This window comes from Dendrobium catenatum, unplaced genomic scaffold, assembly GCF_001605985.2.
Source record: "Dendrobium catenatum unplaced genomic scaffold, ASM160598v2 fragScaff_scaffold_334, whole genome shotgun sequence".
NCBI classification, from domain to species: domain Eukaryota; kingdom Viridiplantae; phylum Streptophyta; class Magnoliopsida; order Asparagales; family Orchidaceae; genus Dendrobium; species Dendrobium catenatum.
In genome coordinates, this window is record NW_021318796.1 from 3160809 (window position 1) to 3182848 (window position 22040).

At 37.8% G+C, this 22040-nt stretch overlaps 1 protein-coding gene and 1 long non-coding RNA gene across 2 annotated transcripts; one reads left to right on the forward strand and one right to left on the reverse strand.

Moving 5' to 3' along the window:
* Positions 1 to 1339: 1339 nt before the first annotated feature.
* Positions 1340 to 10842, forward strand: LOC114579359. The gene is made up of 2 exons (XR_003700287.1): positions 1340 to 1851; positions 10599 to 10842. It is a non-coding gene; the product is annotated as an uncharacterized LOC114579359 (long non-coding RNA).
* On the reverse strand, positions 7112 to 20194 carry LOC110099955 (WAT1-related protein At4g08300). Its single transcript, XM_020827296.2, has 7 exons — positions 18438 to 20194; positions 18284 to 18346; positions 18066 to 18182; positions 11446 to 11674; positions 10578 to 10736; positions 10358 to 10509; positions 7112 to 7513 (listed from the first exon to the last, which is right to left on the reverse strand). The coding sequence occupies exons 1-7, from the start codon at positions 18641 to 18643 to the stop codon at positions 7435 to 7437; spliced, it is 1005 nt and encodes a 334-aa protein (XP_020682955.1). The 5' UTR covers positions 18644 to 20194; the 3' UTR covers positions 7112 to 7434.
* Positions 20195 to 22040: the final 1846 nt, after the last annotated feature.

Here is a 22040-nt window from a genome sequence, read left to right on the forward strand (position 1 = left end):
TGTCCTTTGAGGCGAGAAGTTCCACAATTAAAAACTAATGAAGAAGTTGAGGCATGCGAGTACAAAGAACCAATATATGGTTTTTTATATTCACATCATGTAATGTACTCCATATGATGTACATTAACTCAAGGCCTTCCCCCCAAGGAAGGGCATCATTTGTAATCGATTACAAATAATAGTAAATTCATTCAAATTGGACCATGCCTTGTTGTTTTTCCTTCTTTTCAGTGGTTTTCCATGTAAAGTATTTGTGTCTCTAATAAATACTGCACCATCTCTCTTATCTGATTGCATGATGGATCTTCATATAAAGCTAAGACGTTAAACTTTATATTTCTTTGCCTCCGCAAATATTCCAGGACGCAACAATCATATCTATTTCTAACAATTTTTATACAAAGAAAAATACCCGTGATGATTGAGTTCTTTGATTTCAAATTGCTTAGCAAGCTTTGCCTTCAAGCAACTTATATTTAAATCATGGTCGTCATTTAGGATGATATTGCTAACATATATAATTAATATTGTTGGCTACGCATAATCTTGGTATTTGATCCATGTTTGAGGCAACAATCATTATTATTTTTTAATTTGGATAATTTTTCGTTACTTTTAGTCCTCATAAATCCCAAAAGATGTTCCATGCAGACATTGTAATTCAAGCTTTCCTTTAGAAAATTATCATTGGCATCTAGTTGGTGCAGAGACCAATCAATCTTTACAACTATGGAGAGAAGTAATTTGTCATGTTTCAAAGTAATTTAAGAAAGTATTTTTGAATGAAATAATTTGTTTTTATTTTTTTAAATAAAAGATTTTTTCTCCATTTTTCTTTTTCCTCACTTCTCCGTTGCATTCCAAGTATCTCTTATGCTGGCTCACATCGGTTTGCAACACTCTTTGAGACCATAGTAATTCACGGGTGTAAGTGAGTGGATCTGACTCGCAAGCCAACTCGAGCTCGACTCATTAATAAGCTCATAAGTCTAGTTTATCGAGCCACGAGTTCGAGCTCAAGTTTATACTGAAGCTTGTATATTAAACGAGCTCAAGCTTGAGCTCTGATTCAACTTGAAAACTCATTGATCCACTTGATTAAATTAAACTATATTTAATAATTTATTTAAAGTAATATTATATAATATATTTTAATATTATTAAATTAATTCTATATTAAAAAAAATAATTTTTAAATTTAAAATTAAGAAAATGAGCTCAAAATCTTAGACTTTATAAATGAACTCGAGAGCAATAGAGTCGAATTCGAGTCTATTAAATTTTAAATGTCTACAAAATTTTAAATGAGTCAAACTAGAGCTTAATATACGATCTCTAATTCAGTAAATGCTAAACAAACTTAGCTCGCAAATACTTAATTACGCACCCCCTCACGCGGCCCTGCAATAGTCTGCCAGCGGTTGATCCTCCCCGCATGCTGAATCTCCCGCGAAGCCGGACCCGATGGATCTCTCCACTGCTCGTCTTCAACAATGTACTGTTCACAATCTTGATTTGCGCCTTCCATCAACACGACTCGACTTCGATTCCCACAGCCGCGTCTTTGGTCCCTGCATGGCAAACCCTTTTACTCTTCTTCCTGCCGCTAAACAGCCCAACCCCAGGATTTGTGCCCGATATCTAAGACGCCCGATCATGTCAATTCCGTGGTGCCATTCACGCTGTTTGTGCTGATCTTTACCATCGCATCGACCACCGCCTCTGTGTTCTCTACAGAATCGTTGATTTGTATCTATATTCTCCATCAGGATCACCGATTCCCCTATCGAGGCTGCAATCTCGATGTCATCTGTTCCGCATTCGCGGCTCTGTTTTTTGCGATCACATGAGGTTCTCTCATGTTCTTTTGTATGGCTTTATTATGCTTTTGATGTTTGTAACATATAATAAGGGTTTACCATTATCAGTATTCGTAATTCGATAGTGATGATTACAAAAATCACAAACTTTTATATTTATTTGTCTGAGCAGTGTTCCATACATCAGTTAAATCGGTCTAAATTCTCATCCAGACTATTGATTATTATGGTTAAACATTCTACTCATCGGAATTCATACAACACCTCTGATTCATATAGATATTTGCTGTGCAAATGCAGCTGAAACAAAATCAGAATCAAAGCACAATCAATACAAAGAACACGATGATTTATGTGGTTTAACTAAGATGTCTATGTCCACGGGGAGGAGATGATGATTTCACTATATTGATTATTGAAGAAGAATAGGGATTACAATTTCGCTCTCTTCCTCTCATGCCTCTATAAAAGCCCTCAAATTCCTTTAAATAGATTTGAGACAAAACAAATAAGGAAAACTTTCTAATCTATGCATCAATCAAATCTCCAATAAAATTTGTAATTAATGCAATAGTAAACCCCTCTAATTAATACATTAATTAGTCATCAAAGCTTTCCAAAATAAAACTTATTTAAATTTGAAAAGATTTCCAAATCAACAATCTCTATCTCATTTTTCACCTAAAAAATGGAATATGATAAACTAGACTTCAATATCACGACTGCACCAAGATGGTTCCCTACGTACCACCCCCCCCCCCCCTTCCCCCCGTCCCCCCCCCCCCCCCCCAAAAGATCAATCCAGGCATAGTTCTTTAAAATTAGTAGACAATCAGTCATGAGTCTGAATGTTCACCAAAATCATACAGTAGTTGAACCTGCTCACTACAACTAAATACTTATCAAATCTGCAAACCAATTATTTTGAGATTCCAAAGCTAGGCGATTGTAAAATGTGGATCTCTTCTTAGAATTTCTAGTATAAAAATGCAGTTTTTACATCGAGTTGCTCCAAAATCAAACCATAATGTGCTACAAATGCTAAGAGAACACGGATCGAGGGATGCTTGACCACTCGGGAGAACACCTCATCACAATCAATCTCTTTCTAGTTGCGCAAAGCCTTTTGCCATCCACCTAGTATTGTACCGCATATCATCTTTATGAGATCATTTCTTCTTTGCACACACCTATTTGCACCAAATGGCTTTCCTTCCTAGAGGAAGCTTCATCAAACTCCAAGTAACATTCTTCTAAAGAGACGCCATCTCTTCATCAATAGCCCTCTTCCAAAGATTACTATTAGGATTATCCACTACTTCCTTATAGTGACTAGGAACTTTAATCTCTATGGTTGAAAGTGTAAATGCAATGTGGTTCTTCAACTAAACTGATTTTGGGACATTATGACGCTTGAACCTGCTCCTCACAATAGATTCCTGAGCTAGAACCTCATCCTCAACATCATCTTCTTCCTCTTGATCTGCAACTGTTCTGGGTATAAGTGATGTCTCTGTGGAACAAATGGTGTTGTATCAAACTTTAACTTCTGTAGCACATCTGTGGTCCCAATAGAACTCTCCACCCACTTAAAGTCCTGAGGTTTTAGCATGCTCTTTTCGTCAAATGTATCATCTCTGTTAATGTCAATCTTCTTCTCTATTAGATCATAGAGTTTGAAACCTTTGACTCCACGCTTGAAGCCAAGAAATATTGCCTTATTTGCTCGTGATTCTATATTATCATTTTGAACATGATAGTAAGCTGGACACCAAAACACTTTTAAGTGCTCTCTAGCAGGATTAGGGGTGTCAAAAATTTACACGACATGAAAATCCGAATCAAATCCGACGAAAAATTTTCGGGTTAGGGTCAACTCGATTTAAGAACAGGTCAAACTTGGGTACTGATTTTCGACCTGTTTCGAATTCTGGGTCAAGTTCGGGTCAATCCGAAAACCTGATTTGGACCTGGTTTTGACCCAACTCGAATTCTGCTCGGCTTAGCTTCTACCTACAGACCCGCTTAATTTAGGCATATAATCGAGCTCTAACCGCGCTTCCGTTTGGCCTTCCAGTGACAGACCCTGCTCCGCCTCTTGCGTGCTGCAGTCGATAACAGTTTGCCGACGTTCACCTCCTTCGATGACATTCCTTCTTGTTGGATCGGAAGTCACAACAACTCGCTGCTCGTTGTTCTTACGAGTCGATAAAAGACTTATTCGCTTCCTTTGATGTCTTTCATTCATGTCGGGTCGAAAGTCACAACAGCTCGCTACTGACGTTCTTTTGTACGAGTCGATAAACGATTTCTTCACCTCCTTTGACGATGTTCCTTTATGTCGGGTCGGAGTCACTACAGCTTGCCTTTTTTGGATCGAAAGTAACGACGATGATGGGAGGGACGAGGGATTAAGGGAGCTTGCTTGTTGCGAAGGTAATCATTTTCTCCCTTTTGAGCGCTTCTTCAGCCAAATCAAAATCGTTTCGTGTCTAGTCGAGTTAACTTAGAAACCTGACAGGTAAGATCCAGCCAAATCTATCTTTGCAAATTCCTTGTTCTGTTCAGTAATGTTGTAGTCAGCTCACCATAGTTTAAGACATCCTTCCAATGAATGAGCGTCATCGTAAAGTTCTTGTACTAACTCGGAGCGAATTCAATAGAAGAAGTGCCTTGTCTTCATTTCCAACATCCTCATCCATATTCAAAACATCTACCAACAGTTTTGTGAAGTCATTCAGACGCTCATTAATTGTATCCTCATATTTCTGTAAAGCTTGCATTTCATATGGAGACGATTCTCCACGCTCTTCGTCATGTACTTATTCTCTAAAATCTTCCACAACTTCATAACAAAAGTCTCCATCATCACTCCATACTTGATCTCTTGAGATAAGCAATTTCTGATCAGGCCATAGGCACCCCGGTTCATCTTCAGCCTATCTCTCTCTGAAATCTCTTCAGGATGTTCATAGCTATTCAGAACTTTCTCCATATTCAAAGTGCACAGCACATCCATCACCTCACATCTCCATATATTAAAGTTTTTTTTGCCATTAAATTTTGTCACATCGATTTTGACGAGATGTGTAATCACCTAATGGATCGACGCCTTTTCCACCATCGAGGTGGATGTTTCCATTGCTCCATCGGATCTCATAGCCTCCACCAAATTATAGCCGTCTCACAACGCTAGAATTGCACCAATCCGTCTATCTTCCTTTGCCTAGACGAACCACATGAACAGAAATAACTTATTGATCTACTATTCTTCAAGCCGCCACAGAAAATCCCACCGAAATTTTCCTCTAATTCCAATTGTTGTGCAAACACAGTGGAAACAAAACTAGAATCAAAGCACAATCAACACAAAGAACACGACGATTTACGTGGTTTGATGAAGATGCTTACATCCATGCGGAGGGAATGATGATTTCATTATATTGGAGAAGAATAGGGATTACAATTTCCCTCTCTTCCTCTCATGCCTCTACAACAGCCCTCAAATCCCTTTAAATAGATTTGAGACAAAATAAATAAAGAAAAACTTTCTAATCTATGCATCAATCAAATCTTCAATCAAATTCCTAGTTAATACAATAATCAGCCTCCCTAATTAATATATCAATTAGCCATCAAAATTTTTCCAAAATTAAGCTTATTTAGATTTGGAAAGATTTCCAAATCAACAATATTCACCCCAAACTCTTTGATTGTACTCTTATTCTTTTAATAATGGCTAATATCAATATATCAATAAGTACTAAGCTCGTTTAATTTCTGGATTATTGCTATCATTCACTTTAACATGGCATGCAAGAACCTAAATCTCAGTCAAGATAGTATGAAAAACATTTAAGGATCTTAAATAAACACATCAATTACATTCTAAAATCACAAAGGAAGATTTTTGACCATTTATAGTAAAAAAGCAAACTAGCGATAGATGATGAAGATGTTCAGGATTAATCTAAAATTTATCTGATTGTGCTAGTGTGAGATCGAATCTTTCAATTGTGCCTGCAGGTGAATCTAAGTTTACAGAGATCGTTGTTGTTCTAGGTTACTTTAGCCATTGCCAAAGGAAGACCGCTAATTGTTCATAAGGCTTCCATCTTCTACAAAAGTCATTGATATTGGGTTTATACTTTCTCTTTTCATCAAATGCGAGTAGTCCCAAGAGTATATCCTTCATTCCATATCATGTACTGTGTCCAATTGCTTGCACTTGTTCTCGTTATCTAGTTCACCTCCCTACTCAACTTGTTATTGTGTTTATATTACCATGGCATCCATCTACCACAACATAGATCTTGTTGATTACTTTCATCATAGACTGAATGCTTTCTCATGACTGTGATCAAAACCCGACCGCCAGAAACCTTCCTTAAACCACATGCACCCTACTGATTAGAAAGTTGAGCACTATCAAATTCCACCTGCTTCACCACCATGGACACCTTCCAAGTTCTAACTCTTCAGAAAAGAGTTTTTTTGGGCCAGGTGTATGATGCAAGACAAACATGGTTGTTTGATTTCTTTTCATATTAGCTTATAAAAATGCATCCCTTTAATATAAATACTTTTAATTATGTTTCAAATAGTTTATTGTACACAAGGAGTGCGCTTAAATCCTTCCTTACATGTCTTGAGTAGTTTAGAGTAGTATTTGGAGCCTTGAGTTTATTAAAAGGTTCTGGTATTATATTATGGAAGCTGGGACTTGATTATTGAATGAATTATTGATCATTTACTGTTCTCCTATTATTTTTCTTTATATATATATATATATAGCTGATCTTGATCTGTTGGTTGGGAACTTTGACTATTAATCAAAAGATTTTATGTTTAAAGTTTATGTGTTGTGTGTGTGCTATTAGCTTGTCTTCTTATCTTGTTGACTAAAAAATTTTACATGCAACTCACAAAAATATCACAAATGTATGAATAGTTAAGCTAATTGTACTAAGGGCCGTTGAAGTTTATATTTAAATTTTATGAAGTGGTGAAATTTGCCAGATTCTTTAATTTGGGTTTTACATTTCACAACTTCTCAAACTAAAAGATTTTTTTTCACCATGTCAAATAGTTGAAAACAAATTCATCATTTTAGAGAACATCTTTTCCATTTACAAGCAGCAAAATGAGCTCAAGTATAGAATTGAAATAAGGATTAATACAGATTTACTTGCCAGGACCTCATAAGCATATGTAGTATATAAAATTCTTAAACAAATGAAGCATTTTGGAAAGGGAAAAGATCTATCAGGATATTATAGATATGTTTCTCATTTTAGGAGGGAAAGAAAGACGATCAAAATTAAAAGGCAAATGCTCAAAATACAAAACATTTAAACGGAAATAAAAACAGATAGATGATCAAAAACTTGTCTCTAGTGTTGTTTTTAGTCTAAATTTAAATATTATCTAATTTTTTGTGTTCGTCTTCCCATATTGACACAAAAATAATAAAGATACCCAGATATAATTTTTTTGTGTCTTGGGAAAGGATCTTTTGTTCATTGGATCCTTTGAGGAACTCTCCATAATTTTCAATTTCACCCAACTCATCGTGCTGCTTCCCAGAAGATAAATTGGAATGGTCTTGCTATGTTCATGAAGTTCCTTGATCATTTTCTTTGCCCCACAGCAACAAGTATAGGCCAATTATAACAATCGATCCTCCCAATATGCTACAACAACACAGAAAACAAAGATAAGAAGTTCACAAAGAAATATGAAATGTTCATGTGATTTTTTGGGACAAATTGGCTCAGAATTTATAGAGATAAACACTTCTTCCTCCGTTGTGATTTGAACTAATGGTCTAATTGCTTATATTGTGATATCGAGTTCATTGAGTCAAGTCACAAGACAATCTCTCAGAAAAGGAACGTAAAGTTTAATACATCAATCTCTTCCGAAATCTTGCAGTATCTAGAGCTGCGTACACTGGACTTTCCCCTTTTTTTTGTATGAAACTTTTTCTGGGTAGCAAGGCAATTGTTCCTATTTCATAGAACAAGAATATTTTGTCATGCAAAATAAAAACTATTTATTAGTTGATGTGGACTATGCTACACCTTTGACAAACCACAACATTTTTTGTTTTCCTCCACTATGTTTTCAACTTTATTACTATTTTTATGTAGTCAGTGCTTTTATCATTTTTTTCTGTTTGGTTTATAGTAGAATAGTTTCAAGCTAAAATAGAATAGTATAGACGTAATTGGGCTGTATTAGAAAGGATATATAGAAAATACATATACGCCTGATTGGTATCAAAGCTCGGCAATTGGCATCAATGGTGAAATTGGGAGAAATAAGTATAGATCTACATTCTCTCTCACTCTCTCCTTGCTTCTCTTCTCACATGCATCATTCTTATACTTGCCCTAATAAAAAATATAAAGAGAAAGCCAAGTAAATAACTTCAAGGGACACAACCCTTCATAAAAAAGAGAAATAAACCATTCAGTCTGTCTCGCAGTGCTGTGGTGCTAGTTTGTGGCGCTGCAACACTAAATCCTTTGTCTTGCACCGCTGCGGCGCCATGTCTAGGCCACTGGCGCTTTGCTCTCTGTTATTCAGCACTGGGGTGCTCGGGTACATAGCGCCAGGGCGGTGTACGGGAAAAAAATTTCAGATGCAAAGCACCCGAACCCAAGCAGGGGGCAAACCTCTTGCACCCTCTAGTATACACAACAAGCTTTGAGGTCCGAGACAATAGAATAACTAGATTAATCAACACAATCAAACTCCATACATAACATGCCATTACCTATCCCACATTTGATTTGTGAGGATTTAATCATGTATTTTATAATGGAATTGCCTATAATGAAGAAAGGGCTATTCTATTATAGTGGTGGTTGACAGATTTTTGAAAATACTCACTTTATAGCCTGTAGAAATTCATTTGATGCATTAAATGTCATTCTTATTTTCTTTAAAAAGGTTATACTTCTTCATGGCATTCCCAACGACATCACATCGGATTGCGATTTTAAATTTGTGAGTCATTTTTAGAGAGAATTATGTAAACACTTAAGGCATGAAATTAAATTAAGTTCCACATATCATCCTCAATTAGATGGCCAAACTGATGTTGTCATTCACACACTCGATAATATATCAATTATCAAGGTACCTTACTCAAGACCATCCTAAATAATGTGATGAATTTCTTTGTCAAGTTGAATTTGTTTAAAACTCTGTCTAATAGATCTATTGGCAAATGTCCTTTCAGCATCATATATATATAAAGGTTCTAAACCACTTAGTCAAAATTGTTGTTCTTCCTAAATGCTAAAATAAATTCACTGTTGATACCGCTGAATAGTTCACCGCAATATTGGAAGAGGTCGATGCTAAATTAGCTACATCAAATGCCCAATACAAGCAGATAGCTGTTGTTCATCGACATCGCAAAGTTTTCCATCCGGGCGACCTTGCTATGGTATGACTTTGGAAGGAAAGATTTCAGCAAGGCATGCATTCTAAATTGAGCCTATGTAAAATGGGTCATATTCCTATTGTGAAACGCATCAACGATAATGCCTACATTGTTGATCTCTTGTGGGGTATGCTTACCTCGTCCACCCTTAATATTCCACATCTATGCTTATCATCCATTAGATGCTGGCAATACATAGCTCATTTCCTCGGGTGCATGGAGCGGGGGAGAAATGATGCAGACTATCCTACACCTACGGCACATCACAACATTTTTTGTTTTCCTCCACCAATATATTTTCAACTTTATTATTGTTTTTATGTATTCAATTAGGGGTGTAAACAAGTCGAGTCTAGTCGAGTATCTACCTAATCGAGTTAAGCTTGTTAGCTATTACTAAGCTTGAGCTCGAGCATGACTTGATAAAAAATTCATAGGCTCAAGCTCGACTCGATTACTAGAGCTCATTTAGAAAGCTTAAGCTCGACTTGATTTCTTAGTTTTAAATTAAAAAAATTTATTTTTTTATATAGAATTAATTTAAAATTATTAAAATATATTATATAATGTTAATTTAAATTAATTATTAAATACATGCTAATTTAATCGAGCGGCTCAACTAGTTTTCGAGCCGAGTTAGGCTTGAGCTCTTTTAATATACGAGTTTGAGTATAGGCTTGAGCTCGATCTCATGGCTTGATAAGCTTGACTCACAAGCTTGTTAATGAGTTAGATCGAACCGGCTCGGCTCACTTATACCCCTATATTCAGTACAACTTTTAGCTTTTGGCCGTTTGGTCTACTTCATGATAGTTTCTGGCTAAAGTAGAATAGTATATGGATAATTGGGCTGTATAAGAAAGGATATTCAGAAATGCATATACATTTTGCCTTTGTTCTCTGTTTGATTTTCTTCTCGATGTTTCTGCAGCTACCATGCAAGTAGTTGTTTTAATTGTTCTCTTATAGAATAGAAGGGGGTCCTTCAATTCGATGGAAATACTTTTAAAAAGAAGTGTATTGTGTCATTTTTTAAAATTTTTTTCCTCATGTTTGATTTGCAAAATTTAAGATAAATTACCTCCCAGTGTACATCCTTTCACCAAACACAAAGTATGCTAGTAGTGCCACCATGATTGATGCGAGGGGATTGAACATTGCTACAAAAACTGGTCCCTTTTCTTCAGTGCACCATAACTGAATGAAGATTAGTAGGCCAGAACAAATGGCTCCCTGCAAAAAACCCAGTTTTTACAGTTGGAATTTACTATCATGACAATTCTAATGAATTGATTACTTACAGAGTATATGATATTCCACAGGTCAATGTTAAATCCAATGTGCCAAGCTTCTGATTTATGCTCCATTAATACAGCAAAAACTGCTGATTGTGCTCCTCCAATTAAGCACATCCATGCGGTAAGTGAAAGTTGTGCTGGATATTTCTTTAGTGTAACGGCCTGTTGCGAATATATTAACTACTATTAAGATGTAAGTTTTGATGTAGTTTACTACCTCAAGACCAAATTTCTCATGATAAAATTTCATTGCACACGCTGTAATTAATTCTTTCTCATTCGAAATTGACTTGCTCTAATTTTTTTGGCAAGCTTGCAATTGCATGACTTTGATATCCCATGTAGACATTTAATTTTCTTTTTACTAACGTCGTTAGTACATTCCTGCCACAGCATGCCATATGGCAGTGCATCTAAATAATATATTATTTTATGGAAATTATAGATATCAATATACTTATTTTAGGCTTACTTTGTTCTGTTGTGTTACAGCATGTATTGTACAACAACAACAATATCAAGCATTTATCCCACTATTACAGAATGTATTGCATGAAATAAAAATGTCATGTTTTCTATGAGCTTGTCCTTAAATCATACACGTCAAGTTGTAGAAAAGCTACATGTGCAAAATGGCGATTTAAATTAAAATTTCAAAAGTTAAACAGGAGAGAATCAACCATAACTTATAGTATGATCTGTTAAATAAACTACTAAAAAAAACCCAGAAAACAAACAAAAACAACAATTGGCTGTGGCTTGTAGGAAACTCGATGTCCTCTGTTGAAATAAAACAATTAACTACCCCAACTATTTAGTTTTTGTTGTTGATCAAAATTCTCATTGATGTATTGAGACATGCGTAGAGTACCTGCATTATATACCACATTGACCATGTTACACAGCTCGCAACTGCGAGAATTGATCCTATCAACTGATTTTCATGGATTGTCCTTCCTTGGATGTGAATCAATGCACCCCAAAGATTCCTTATTGTTGTTCCTTTATAAAATGTTATAATTGTGACACCAGCCAAGGAGATTATTGTTCCTGCAACCTTAGCCTTTCCACGAGCTTTCTTGATGTCAGCAATTTCCAATCTAAAGAACAACCATGAAATGAAAATTCATATCAAGAACAATAACTGAAGAATAAAAGAGTGATCGTAATATGATCATATAGGATAAAGATTTACGAGGCTCAGAAATAAATTTTTCTACAACTACAGTCACATGAATTTCATTTAATCGTTCAACTTACAATTATATTTGATCATGGCCTTTAAATAGAAGTTTAAAGAGTTTGATCAAAACAAAAAGAAGTTATATTTGTCCTCAGAATATGTTAGATCTGTCCAGGCGATCCATCCTGAACCAGCTTTGGTGTATAAGAGGCGGAACAGATGTCTGTTCCACCCAGCAACTCCCGCTCTCCTCTCCTATGGGGTCTAGTAGACTTGTTTAGGAGGGAAAATTTAAAGGAGGGGCTGTTTTGGGATTTACATCTTTATTGTATGCTTTAATTATTGTTTCACTAGGGTTAGTGATATGCTTTGTTTGCTGAAATTGTAGTGTTCTTAAAGTGTTTTGGGCTCTGGCCTGTGGCTAGAGAATCGGGACAGCCGGATCTTCCTCTCTAATTGAGGATTCATTGTATCTTGTTGTTTTCTTCCATCTATCATCAATTAAAAGCGTTTTTCTCTAGTTTATCCTATTATTTCTTTTTGTGGATTGAGTTTGAGAGTACAACAATAACAACAACAAGCCTTTATCTCACTATGTGGGGTCGGCTACATGAATCATTTTTCTCCATTGTTCCATTATTCCCTCTACCCCCCAAGTATCCCACTATGAGTTTGGGAGTGCTGAAATTAAAATTTCAATCAAAGATTGTTCGATTTCTATGAGTACTTCCTATCAAATTGATATAAGAGCAGTGTCCTGGGCTGAAATTGAGGCTTTTCCTTGCTGATTTATGCGGAGTTTTCCACTTGCATATTTTTGCTGTTTGAAGACCAGAATGACTATTTTTTTGTTGTTTGGCCAAGATCCGGGTACCTATGGCGGCCAAGTAGTCTGTTGCATTGGATGAACGACTTTTAGGAGAGATGAGTCAAATCAAAACAATGGTCCTCCATGGAAGCTAAGTTCTCCAACCTAGAAGAGATGGCGAAGAAAGTATTGGATCTTCACAACCAAATGGTGGCATTAGAGGAAAGAGTGCCTGTAGGAGGAAATACAAATTCTGATAGCCAGAGGGATGATTACATGTGGAAATCTTAGAGGGAGAAGAAAGAAAACCTCTAGACCCTATTCATAGGGAGGACATAGGTAGAAGGTATGGGAAGAGGTGTAAGTATGTTGGGTATGAGCGAAAGGGTGCTAATTTTGAAAGGAGAGTGATTGATCATGATCATAGAGGTGTTGATTTTGAGAGGAGAGGGGAATTTGAAGATGGGTTTGGGTATGAGCATGAAAGGGATGATTGAGATACTTGGGGGGTACCACCCACTTGGGGAATTAAAAATTATGGAGGAATAAGGGGGAACAGAGGAGATCCTAGGATAAGAAAGTTGAAAATGCCTATTTTTGAGGGAGAGGATGCACATGAGTAGATCTATAAGGTGGAAATATATTTCGTCATCAATGGGTTGACGAATGAAGAGATGCTGATGACAATTGACCTATGTTTAGAGGGAAAGACATTGACATGATACCAGTGGAGCGACATGAGATGGCCCACACAGAGCTGGATGGAGTTCAAGGATTGCTTGTTGGAATATTTCTAAATCAGCAGGGGAGGGGACTTCTATGAGTTGTTCTTCACTCTAATGTAGGAATGATCAGTGGTGGTGTATCATGAGAGATTTGAGTACCTAACTAGTCGACTAGACCAGCTCTCTGAGATTGTGCTAGAGGGAATTTTTATGAAAGAACTAAAATCAGATATTCGGGTGGTAGTTAAGTTAATGAGGCCTCATGATTAGAGAGAGACTATGTAGCTAGCCTAGTTAGTGGAGGATTAAGCACCTGGAAAGGAGGGTCAGAGGCAGCAGTTCAGGACGCTCGTACATGATGATCACCACCTTTTTAGCACCCAAGCGTCCAACACCTGGTAGCCTTCGAGAGACCCCAAAGGAGAAGCCTGTAGGAGGGGGAATCAGGGGAAACTTCAAGAACCTCACTGAGAAGGAGCTGCGGGAGAAGAGGGTGAAAGGATTGTGCTTCGGATGCAATGAGAGGTATACACATAGGCACATGTGTAAGGACCGAACTCTTTAGTTTCCCACCGTCTGTGATGACAAGGAAGCTTAGGGAGGTGGGAGTGAGGCATTAATAGAGGAGGAAGAGTTGCATCTAGACATGGCGAATGTCTCCTTAAACTCAGTGGTGGGATTCACTTTAAATCACACCATGAAAGTGAAAGGAGAAATAGCAGATAAAGAGGTAGTGGTGTTAATAGGCAGTGGGGCTATCCACAATTTCATCTCCAACCAGGTCGTAGGCTAATTTGGGGTGAAACTGGTGGACATAGGGTGCTATGGAGTGATGATGGGTACTGGGAAGGTGGAGGTGGATAGAGGAGTGTGTATGGGAGTGGTTCTTACCATATAGGGGGTTCAGGTGAGGGAGGACTTCCTTCCATTGGAGGTAGGGAATACTGATGTCATCTTGGGGTTGAAATGAATATAGACCTTAGGGATATTAAGGTTAATTGGGGAGCAATGACGATGGAGCTGTGGTGGAGGGAAGAAGGGTGGTGATTAAGGGACATACATGGTTATCCAAAGCCATGGTGTCTCTCAAAATTATGGTGAGGACCCTTCAGGAGGTGAGAGGAGGATTTTTAGTAGAGTTGCAGAGCTTAGATGGGAGTAGATTAGAGGAAGGGGGATACATCCGTTCTTCAGTACAATCGCTTATCCAGCAGTTCAACGAGGTTTTTTAGCCACCATAGGGATTTCCACCATAGAGGGAGTAGGAGCCACTCTATCATCTTGAGGGAGGGGGTGTCACCAATAAGCGTCAAGCCTTACCACTACCCTCAGATCTAGAAGAATGAGATTAAGAATCTGATCCGGGAGATGTTGGAGGCAGGAATAATCAAGTTAAGCTTGAGTCTTTTTTCTAGCCCAGTTTTACTGGTCAAGAAGAAGGATGAAAGTTGGAGATTTTGAGTAGATTATGGGCCCTAAACAAGGAAACTGTGCCAGTCAAATTTTCCATCCGGTGATAGATGAGTTGCGGAATGAGCTTTGAGGAGCAGTGGTGTTCACGAAGATGGATATGAAGTTAGGATGCCATCCGATCAGGATGAAAGAGGAGGATTTTTTGAAGACGACATTCAGGGCACATGAGGGACACTATTAGTTTTGGTGATGTCGTTTCGCCTCACCAATGCCCCTACTATATTCCAATCCCTCATGAACAGGGTGTTTCAACCATACCTCAAGAAATTTTTACTAGTTTTCTTTGATGACATCTTGATTTATAGTAGGTTGAGTGAGAAGCATTCGGAGCACTTAAGGGTGGTATTATAGGTGTTACAGTAGCATCAGCCGAAGGCCAACTTGAAGAAGTGTTGTTTTGCACAAGCAAATGTGGAGTACTTGGGATATGTGGTATCTCAGGAGGGGGTGATTGTTGATTAGGCCAAAATTGAGGCAATGTTGAAATGACCTCTACTTAGGAATCTGAGGGAGCTAAGGGGTTTCTAGAGTTGACTGGATACTACAGGAGATTTGTGAGGGGAAATAATACCATAGCCTGGCCACTAACATAACAACTGAAGAATGATAACTTATTTTGGGGAGAGACAACTATCTAGGCCTTTGAGAGATAAAAGAAGGTCGTGACCATGGTACTGGTTTTGGCCCTACCAAATTTTAGCTAGAGTTTCGCGGTAGAGATTGATGCATCAAGGTATGGATTGGGGGCAATGCTCATGCAGAATCACAGACTCATAGCTTACTTCAGCCAGGTGTTGATAACCACAGCTAGGCTAAAGTCAGTCGAAGGAGTTGATGGTCATTGTATTAGTTATTCATAAGTGGTTGCCTTACTTGTTGGGCTGACATTTCATCGTCAGGACAAACCAGAATAGCTTGAAGTACATGTTAGAGCAAAGGATGTTGACCGAGGAGCATTAGAGGTGGATGTCAAAGCTGTTGAGCTATGATTTTGAGATCCAATATAGATCAAGGCTAGAGAACAAGGCGGTTGATGCCTTGTCTAGATGCATGGGGGAGCTCTAGGAGTTAGCCATTTCAAAACCACTGAAGTTGGATTTGGGGGCTATTAAAGAGGAGAGTACGCAAGCCGAGGAGCTGAGGAGGACTATGGTGGATCTACTGAAGGATGAGAGTAGCCACTCTGGCTATGCCATAGAGGGTGAGAGATTGTTGTATCAGTGGAGGTTTGTGTTGTCACAGATCTCGATTTATATTCCACACCTACTGCAGGATTTCCTCTGGAGCACTGTTGGGGGTCATTTTGGTGTGCAAAAGATATACAGGAGATTGGTGGCAGAGTTTTATGGGAAGGGGATGCATAAGGATGTGGAGGGGATATTGGCTAGATGTGAGGTATTCCAGATGAACAAATGCATGGCCATGGTTTCAAGAGGATTACTACAACCCCTAGCTTTCCAAACAGAGTGTGTAAGGAGGTCACCATGAATTTTATAGATGGTTTACCCTGATCTGAGGGGTTTACAATGATTCTGGTGGTGGTTGACATATTGAGAATGTATGCTCATTTCATTCCCCTACGACATCCTTACATGGCCGTGATAATGACAACAATATTTATCAAGGAGTTGGTCAAATTGCATGGGATACTAGAGTCTATAGTGTCCGATCGAGATAACATGTTTCTCAGTCCTTTTTGGAGGGAGCTGTTCAGGATGCAGGGGATAGTGCTGAAGAGGAGCACCGCTTATCACCCTCAGACAAATGGGTAGATAGAGGTGGTAAATTGGGGCCTTTAGACGAACCTGAGATGTTTTGCTTCAAAAGCATCTCAGTTATGGGCCGAGTGGCTAGTATGGATATAGTACTTGTACAACACTTCATATCATTCAGCTTCTCAGATGACTCCTTTCAAAGTGTTGTAAGGAAGAGACCCACCTCATTTGGTGTACTTTGGGTGCAGTAGCACACCAGTTTCTTCAGTAGAGAAATACTTAGAGGAGAGGGATAGGATGTTGAATGAGTTGAAAAGGCACTTATTGAGGGTTCAACAGACCATGAAGAAGTAGACAGATGGGTGCAGGAAAGACATTCAGTTTGAGATAAGGGATAGGGTATACTTGAAGCTTTGTCCCTACGTACAAAGGACGTAGCTAACAGGAGAAATGAGAAGCTGGCTCCAAGGTAGGCCCTTACAAGGTATTCGAGAGGATTTGAGCAGTGGCTTACCGATTGAGATTACCCCCAACCGTTGCTATACACCCATTGTTTCATGAGTCACTCTTAAGGAGAGCTATTGGTAATCATGCCTCCAGTTTAGAGTTACCCGTGACACTGATTGAGGATTTGAAGGTGGTGTTGGAACCATTGGAAATGAAAGGGGTACGACAAGGAGAGAAAGGAATTAAGGAAGTGCTGACAAAGTGGAAGAACCTACTTGACTATGATGCCACATAGGAGCCGTATAAGAGAGTGAAGCATCAGTTCTCATTCTTCCACCTTATGGACAAGGTGAGTCTTTGGGGAGGGGGTATTGTCAGACCTTTCTAGCTAGTCCATCTTAGATTGGCCTTAGTATATAACAGCCTAGCAACTCCCACCCTCCTCTCCTATGGGGTCCAACAACCAGTTGTAGAAGGAAATTAGGGCTTCTTTAGGAGGGAAAATTCAAAGGAGGGGCTGTTTTGGGATTTACATCTTTATTGTATGCTTTAGGTAAGGTTGTTTCCATAGGGGTAGGGATATGCTTTGTTTGCTGAAATTGTAGTGTTCTTAGGGTGTTTTCGGCTCTAGCCGGAGGCTAGGGAATTGAGAGAGCCGAATCCTCCTCTTTAATTGAGGATTCATTGTATCTTGTTGTTTTCTTCCATCTATCATCAATAAAAAGGGTTTTTCTCTGATTTTTCCTATTAATTCTTTTTGTGGATTAAGTTTGAGCATGTTGAAATTAAACTTTCAGCCAAGGGTTATTCGATTTCTACAATTACTTCCTATCAGAATACTCTCACAAAATACAAGTTAAAATATTCCTTGGAGGAATGAGTCTATTTCATATTATTTTGGGGGTTGAAACTCTGCCCTCAAATCCCCAAGCAAGGGGGCACTTAATTGTATAGCCCCAACCAACTCTTCTTGGAGTTAGATCCGCTGAAACTGGGAAGGAATCGACACCAAGTAATAAGCCGTCTAGCTTTTTTTACTTCGAATAAGTACAATGAACATCTTTAAGTTGTGCAATTATCAAGTTCAATGGACAGCCGTTTCTAAGTCACTAGTGCGAAGTATTGGAGAAGATGACATACCTTAGTAAAACAGCAATAATAAATGTCAAGGCTGCAATGTTGTTAAGCATTGCAGCAACAAATGTTGGCGAGGTGCATCTTAAGCTTGCGAAGTACATATTCAGAGTAAGGCTGACCCTGTTAAGAAAAAGAATGATCCATCCTTAGTTCTACAGTTTTGAATTTTGTGATATCTTCTACTTAAGAGGCGTTTGAATTTCACAGGAAAATGAATTCACCCTAGAATCGAAAGCACAAAAATCTCAAGAAATAATGCCCACGTTAGCTTTGGTCTTGCCTTCCTGTGACAGTTAAAATAAAGCCATCAATATTAAGCACCAAGAGAACTTTCCATGTAGTATCAAATATTGTAAAAGAATAGAATAGCTCTACCTTTCTAAGAAATAGGCAAAGGGACTCATTATTAAGGCGGCGACAACAAGCCTATAAGTTACATAGATATGAGGATTCATCCCATGATTAAATGAAGCTTCTGTGAAGAAGTAAAGTAGTGCATAGCTTATCTGAGTGAAAACCATTAGAATATGAGGCTTGAATCTTTTGTATATTCCTCTGATCTGAGACAGCTTAGGTTCCATAGCTCTGAATCTTGTCCTCCAAACTTCAGAAGATTCAGGTGCTCGTACTCCAGGTCAATTGTTTCTAAAAGAACAGATTTGTAGTAATGTGTTCATATAATATTGTACTGATAATGCTGTTGCCTACTTTTTATTCTTATTATTTTGATATATCACTTTGTCACTGGAACGCATAGTGGACACAAAAAAGACTCGTTAGTAGTGGCTGGAGCTTAACAAACTTTTATATGAAAGCATATTGGATGATGAGTCATGACAGACTAGAGAGGGAGGTAATACCTGTAGGCGAGTATTGGTTTTCCATGATAAGGACTTTGCTTAGCCGCACTTGGGTAGCTTGTAAAACTTGAGAGCAGAAAATTTGTTTATTTTATTTTGATGCAAGTTCATTTCTTGAATCCTTTCACCAAGTTTTCCTAATATCAGCCATTGATCTTGTTCATACACTATGGAAGCTAACTTTAACATCCCATCATGAATGAAAGGAGATTAATGATGATTCAAAGGCCGACCATAATCATTGGGATAAGGCTAATTAAAGTAAATTTTTAGCCCAAAAAATTCTAATTCAAGAAATTTTTATACAATAAAAAATTGTTTTAGAAAACGATAATAAAGTTATCCCAAAGGAATCCTCAAATTAGCCGTTGGAGCATGAGATATTGTGGCGAGCTGGAGTATAATGAAAAACTTATTTGATGGGTTGATTTGAGAGAATTTGTAGGTTAAATTTTTTGTTTTATCACCTCTATATTCCACGAGGATTTTTGCCTAGGATGAATCTCTTCTTGTAAATATATGAGAGTTGCGAAGCCTTGTTAGTGTGCTTACTGTAGCTTTGTGTATAAAGCTTGAGATATTTTGCTCTTGTTGACCCATGAACCAAAGTTTATAAGGACTCCCTCTGCCAGGCCCCTTGAAAGAGCTCATGAGGTTGTGGTAGCAAGCTCGAAAGTAGAATCCTAGGAGTTTTAATGAAGGTTTATATGTGGATATAAAACTATTAATGAAGATTATATTCCTCCTAAGTCTCACTCATTGGTAAACTCTGTAGAGGACTTTCAAAAGAAGATAAAAACTATTCTATAAAAAATATGTCTTCTTTAGAATGATTGCATTTTGATGGAGCTATTATAATTGTTTCATGTTGTTGAAAATTTCTATGTGATATACCTCCATCGAAACTTTTTTCCTTCTAAGAATTTTAGCAAACAGTAGGGTATGAAATTTCCAAATTAAAACTAAGAGCGTCCATTTAAATGTTTCTGATATTTCTTCGAATGAAAGAAAGTTGCCATAACGAGAATTTCGTGAAAGCAATGAATTTAATCCTCAGTTGAAACTCTCGTACATCCTTTTTTTTTTTCTTAGTTTGGATATATTTATATGATACCTGTGACAAGGGAACTTTATCATTATATATTTAGTCATATTCAACATATTAGTTGTTAAACTTAATTGATGTTATTTTTTACATAACTTTTATCAAGTTTATATTTATTATGTGTGACATCTAATCGTGTTGATCAATCGGATTGTTCTGTTGCATCGGACCTCAAGTTTCTCATGCTCACTGGGGGTTGCGGGGGGTTTACCCCTTGCTTGGGTTTTGGTGCTTCGCATCCGAAATTTTTTTCCCGTACAACGTCCTGGTGTTGTGTACCTAAGCACCCCGACGCTACATACCCGAGCATCCCGACGCTGTGTTCCCGAGCGCCCTGACGCTATGTTCCTGAGCACCCCGACGCTGAGCAGGGTGCCGCAATGATTAAGACAAAGGTTTGAGCGTTGCAACACCCCAAACTAACGCCGCAATGAGACGGACTAGATGGTTTTACTTCTCATTTTTCTGAAGGATTGTGTCCCTTGGGGTAAATTTTCTTGGCTTTCTCTTGTATTTTGAGTGAATAGATATTGAGAATGGTGCATTTGATAAGAGAAGCAAAGAGAGAGTGAGAGAGAAGAGAGATCTATACTTATTTCTCCAGATTTTCATAGTGAATTTCCTGGTGTGGTGCAACTCCATGATTTTTCCCCTATTTTGAATTTTTTCCACGTAAAATCTCGGCGTCCTTTACTTTTCCGCTGCTTTTACTTTCTTGCTTGTTTGGTGATTTTGGTGTTTACTCCTCATCTCCAATATTCATTCTCTCATTTTTATTTCTCTAATTCTTGAACAGTAGTTTTATTTAATCATCTTCTGAATGCTTTTTTTAAAGCTTTAGCATTTGAGTTTGAAAAATGGGCAGAACCAATATTGAATATTTTATAGTGGAGAATGAAGCAGATTTTGATAAGCGAGCACATGACACTAATTTGGTTTACTGTTGTTTGATGATTTTATTTTTCCTTCTTAATTTTGCTATTTGCTACAATGTCAATCGCAATAGCCATCTTGCCTTCAATCCTCGTGAAGAGTTCTGGGAATTATATATATATATGCATTTGCTATGGCCTTCTATATATGCATGACTTCTTTGATGCGAAGCATAATGGATTCGTCCATACACATACACATTCTTTTGTCAAATAGACCTGCGCTCTCACTAGTAGGTTTTCTCAGCAGTGCTAGATTTTTTTTTTTTTTTATCGAAAAACATTAGGTATTAAATACGTGTATGCAAGTGCTATTTTTATAATCGTACTCCTATGCAGCTGGGAACCAAGCACATTTTTAAGGCGATCTAATGAGTCTCTTTATTTCTCTTGAAGAGTTATATAAACTCTGCTACTATGCTATTTGCTTTTGAGCAACCAAACTTGCATATTGAGCTCTTGGCATTACCTTATGTTAGAAATTTCTTGAGGAACTTACTCTTCTTGGATGAGAGGGAGAGGGGGAGAGATGGAGGGAGAGAACTTCATAGCCTATATATAAAAAAAGACATTGATATGATGTCTTGCAGAATAACTAATTTAAAACTAGACCAAAGATTACTAACAATCTCTACCTTAGTCCAATTTTATTAAAAAAAAAAAATGAGATTTTATGCCATTTTCTTTGGCTGCAAACTTTCAAGCCACATATCAAAATTTATCATGGTCGTGACGCGGTTCAGTGTTGCGCACTGTATAGTAAGGATTATTATAATATATTGCATGTATAAGATGATTAGTAATGTAAATTGGTTCTCCTCTTATGTTGAGTACCCACCCATACCCACCCACGAGGCTATGAGCGTACCCATACCCACCCATGCCCATTGGGTATGGGTGGGTATGTGGGTGGGTGTGGGTATGGGTACCCAATGCAGGGCTCTGCTGCCTTGGTGTGCTTTTGCATGCCTCCGTGTCCTTGATCACGAGCCCGATGATCCAAGCTCAACATGTGTAATCCTCTTCTCTACCTTGTTTCGGCCATAAGAAACCCATACACTTATCCTCTCCATTTGCATAA

Excerpts from the sequence above, each read along its gene's own strand:
- LOC110099955 (XM_020827296.2), bottom strand. The coding sequence starts at position 18,643 with ATGGAACCTAAGCTGTCTCAGATCAGAGGAATATACAAAAGATTCAAG. Across the intron at positions 18,183-18,283 it reads TTTGTGCTTTCGATTCTAGG|GGTCAGCCTTACTCTGAATA; the intron begins GTGAATTCATTT and ends TTTTCTTAACAG. Across the intron at positions 7,514-10,357 it reads GAAAGGATGTACACTGGGAG|CATATTGGGAGGATCGATTG; the intron begins GTAATTTATCTT and ends GTGTTGTTGTAG.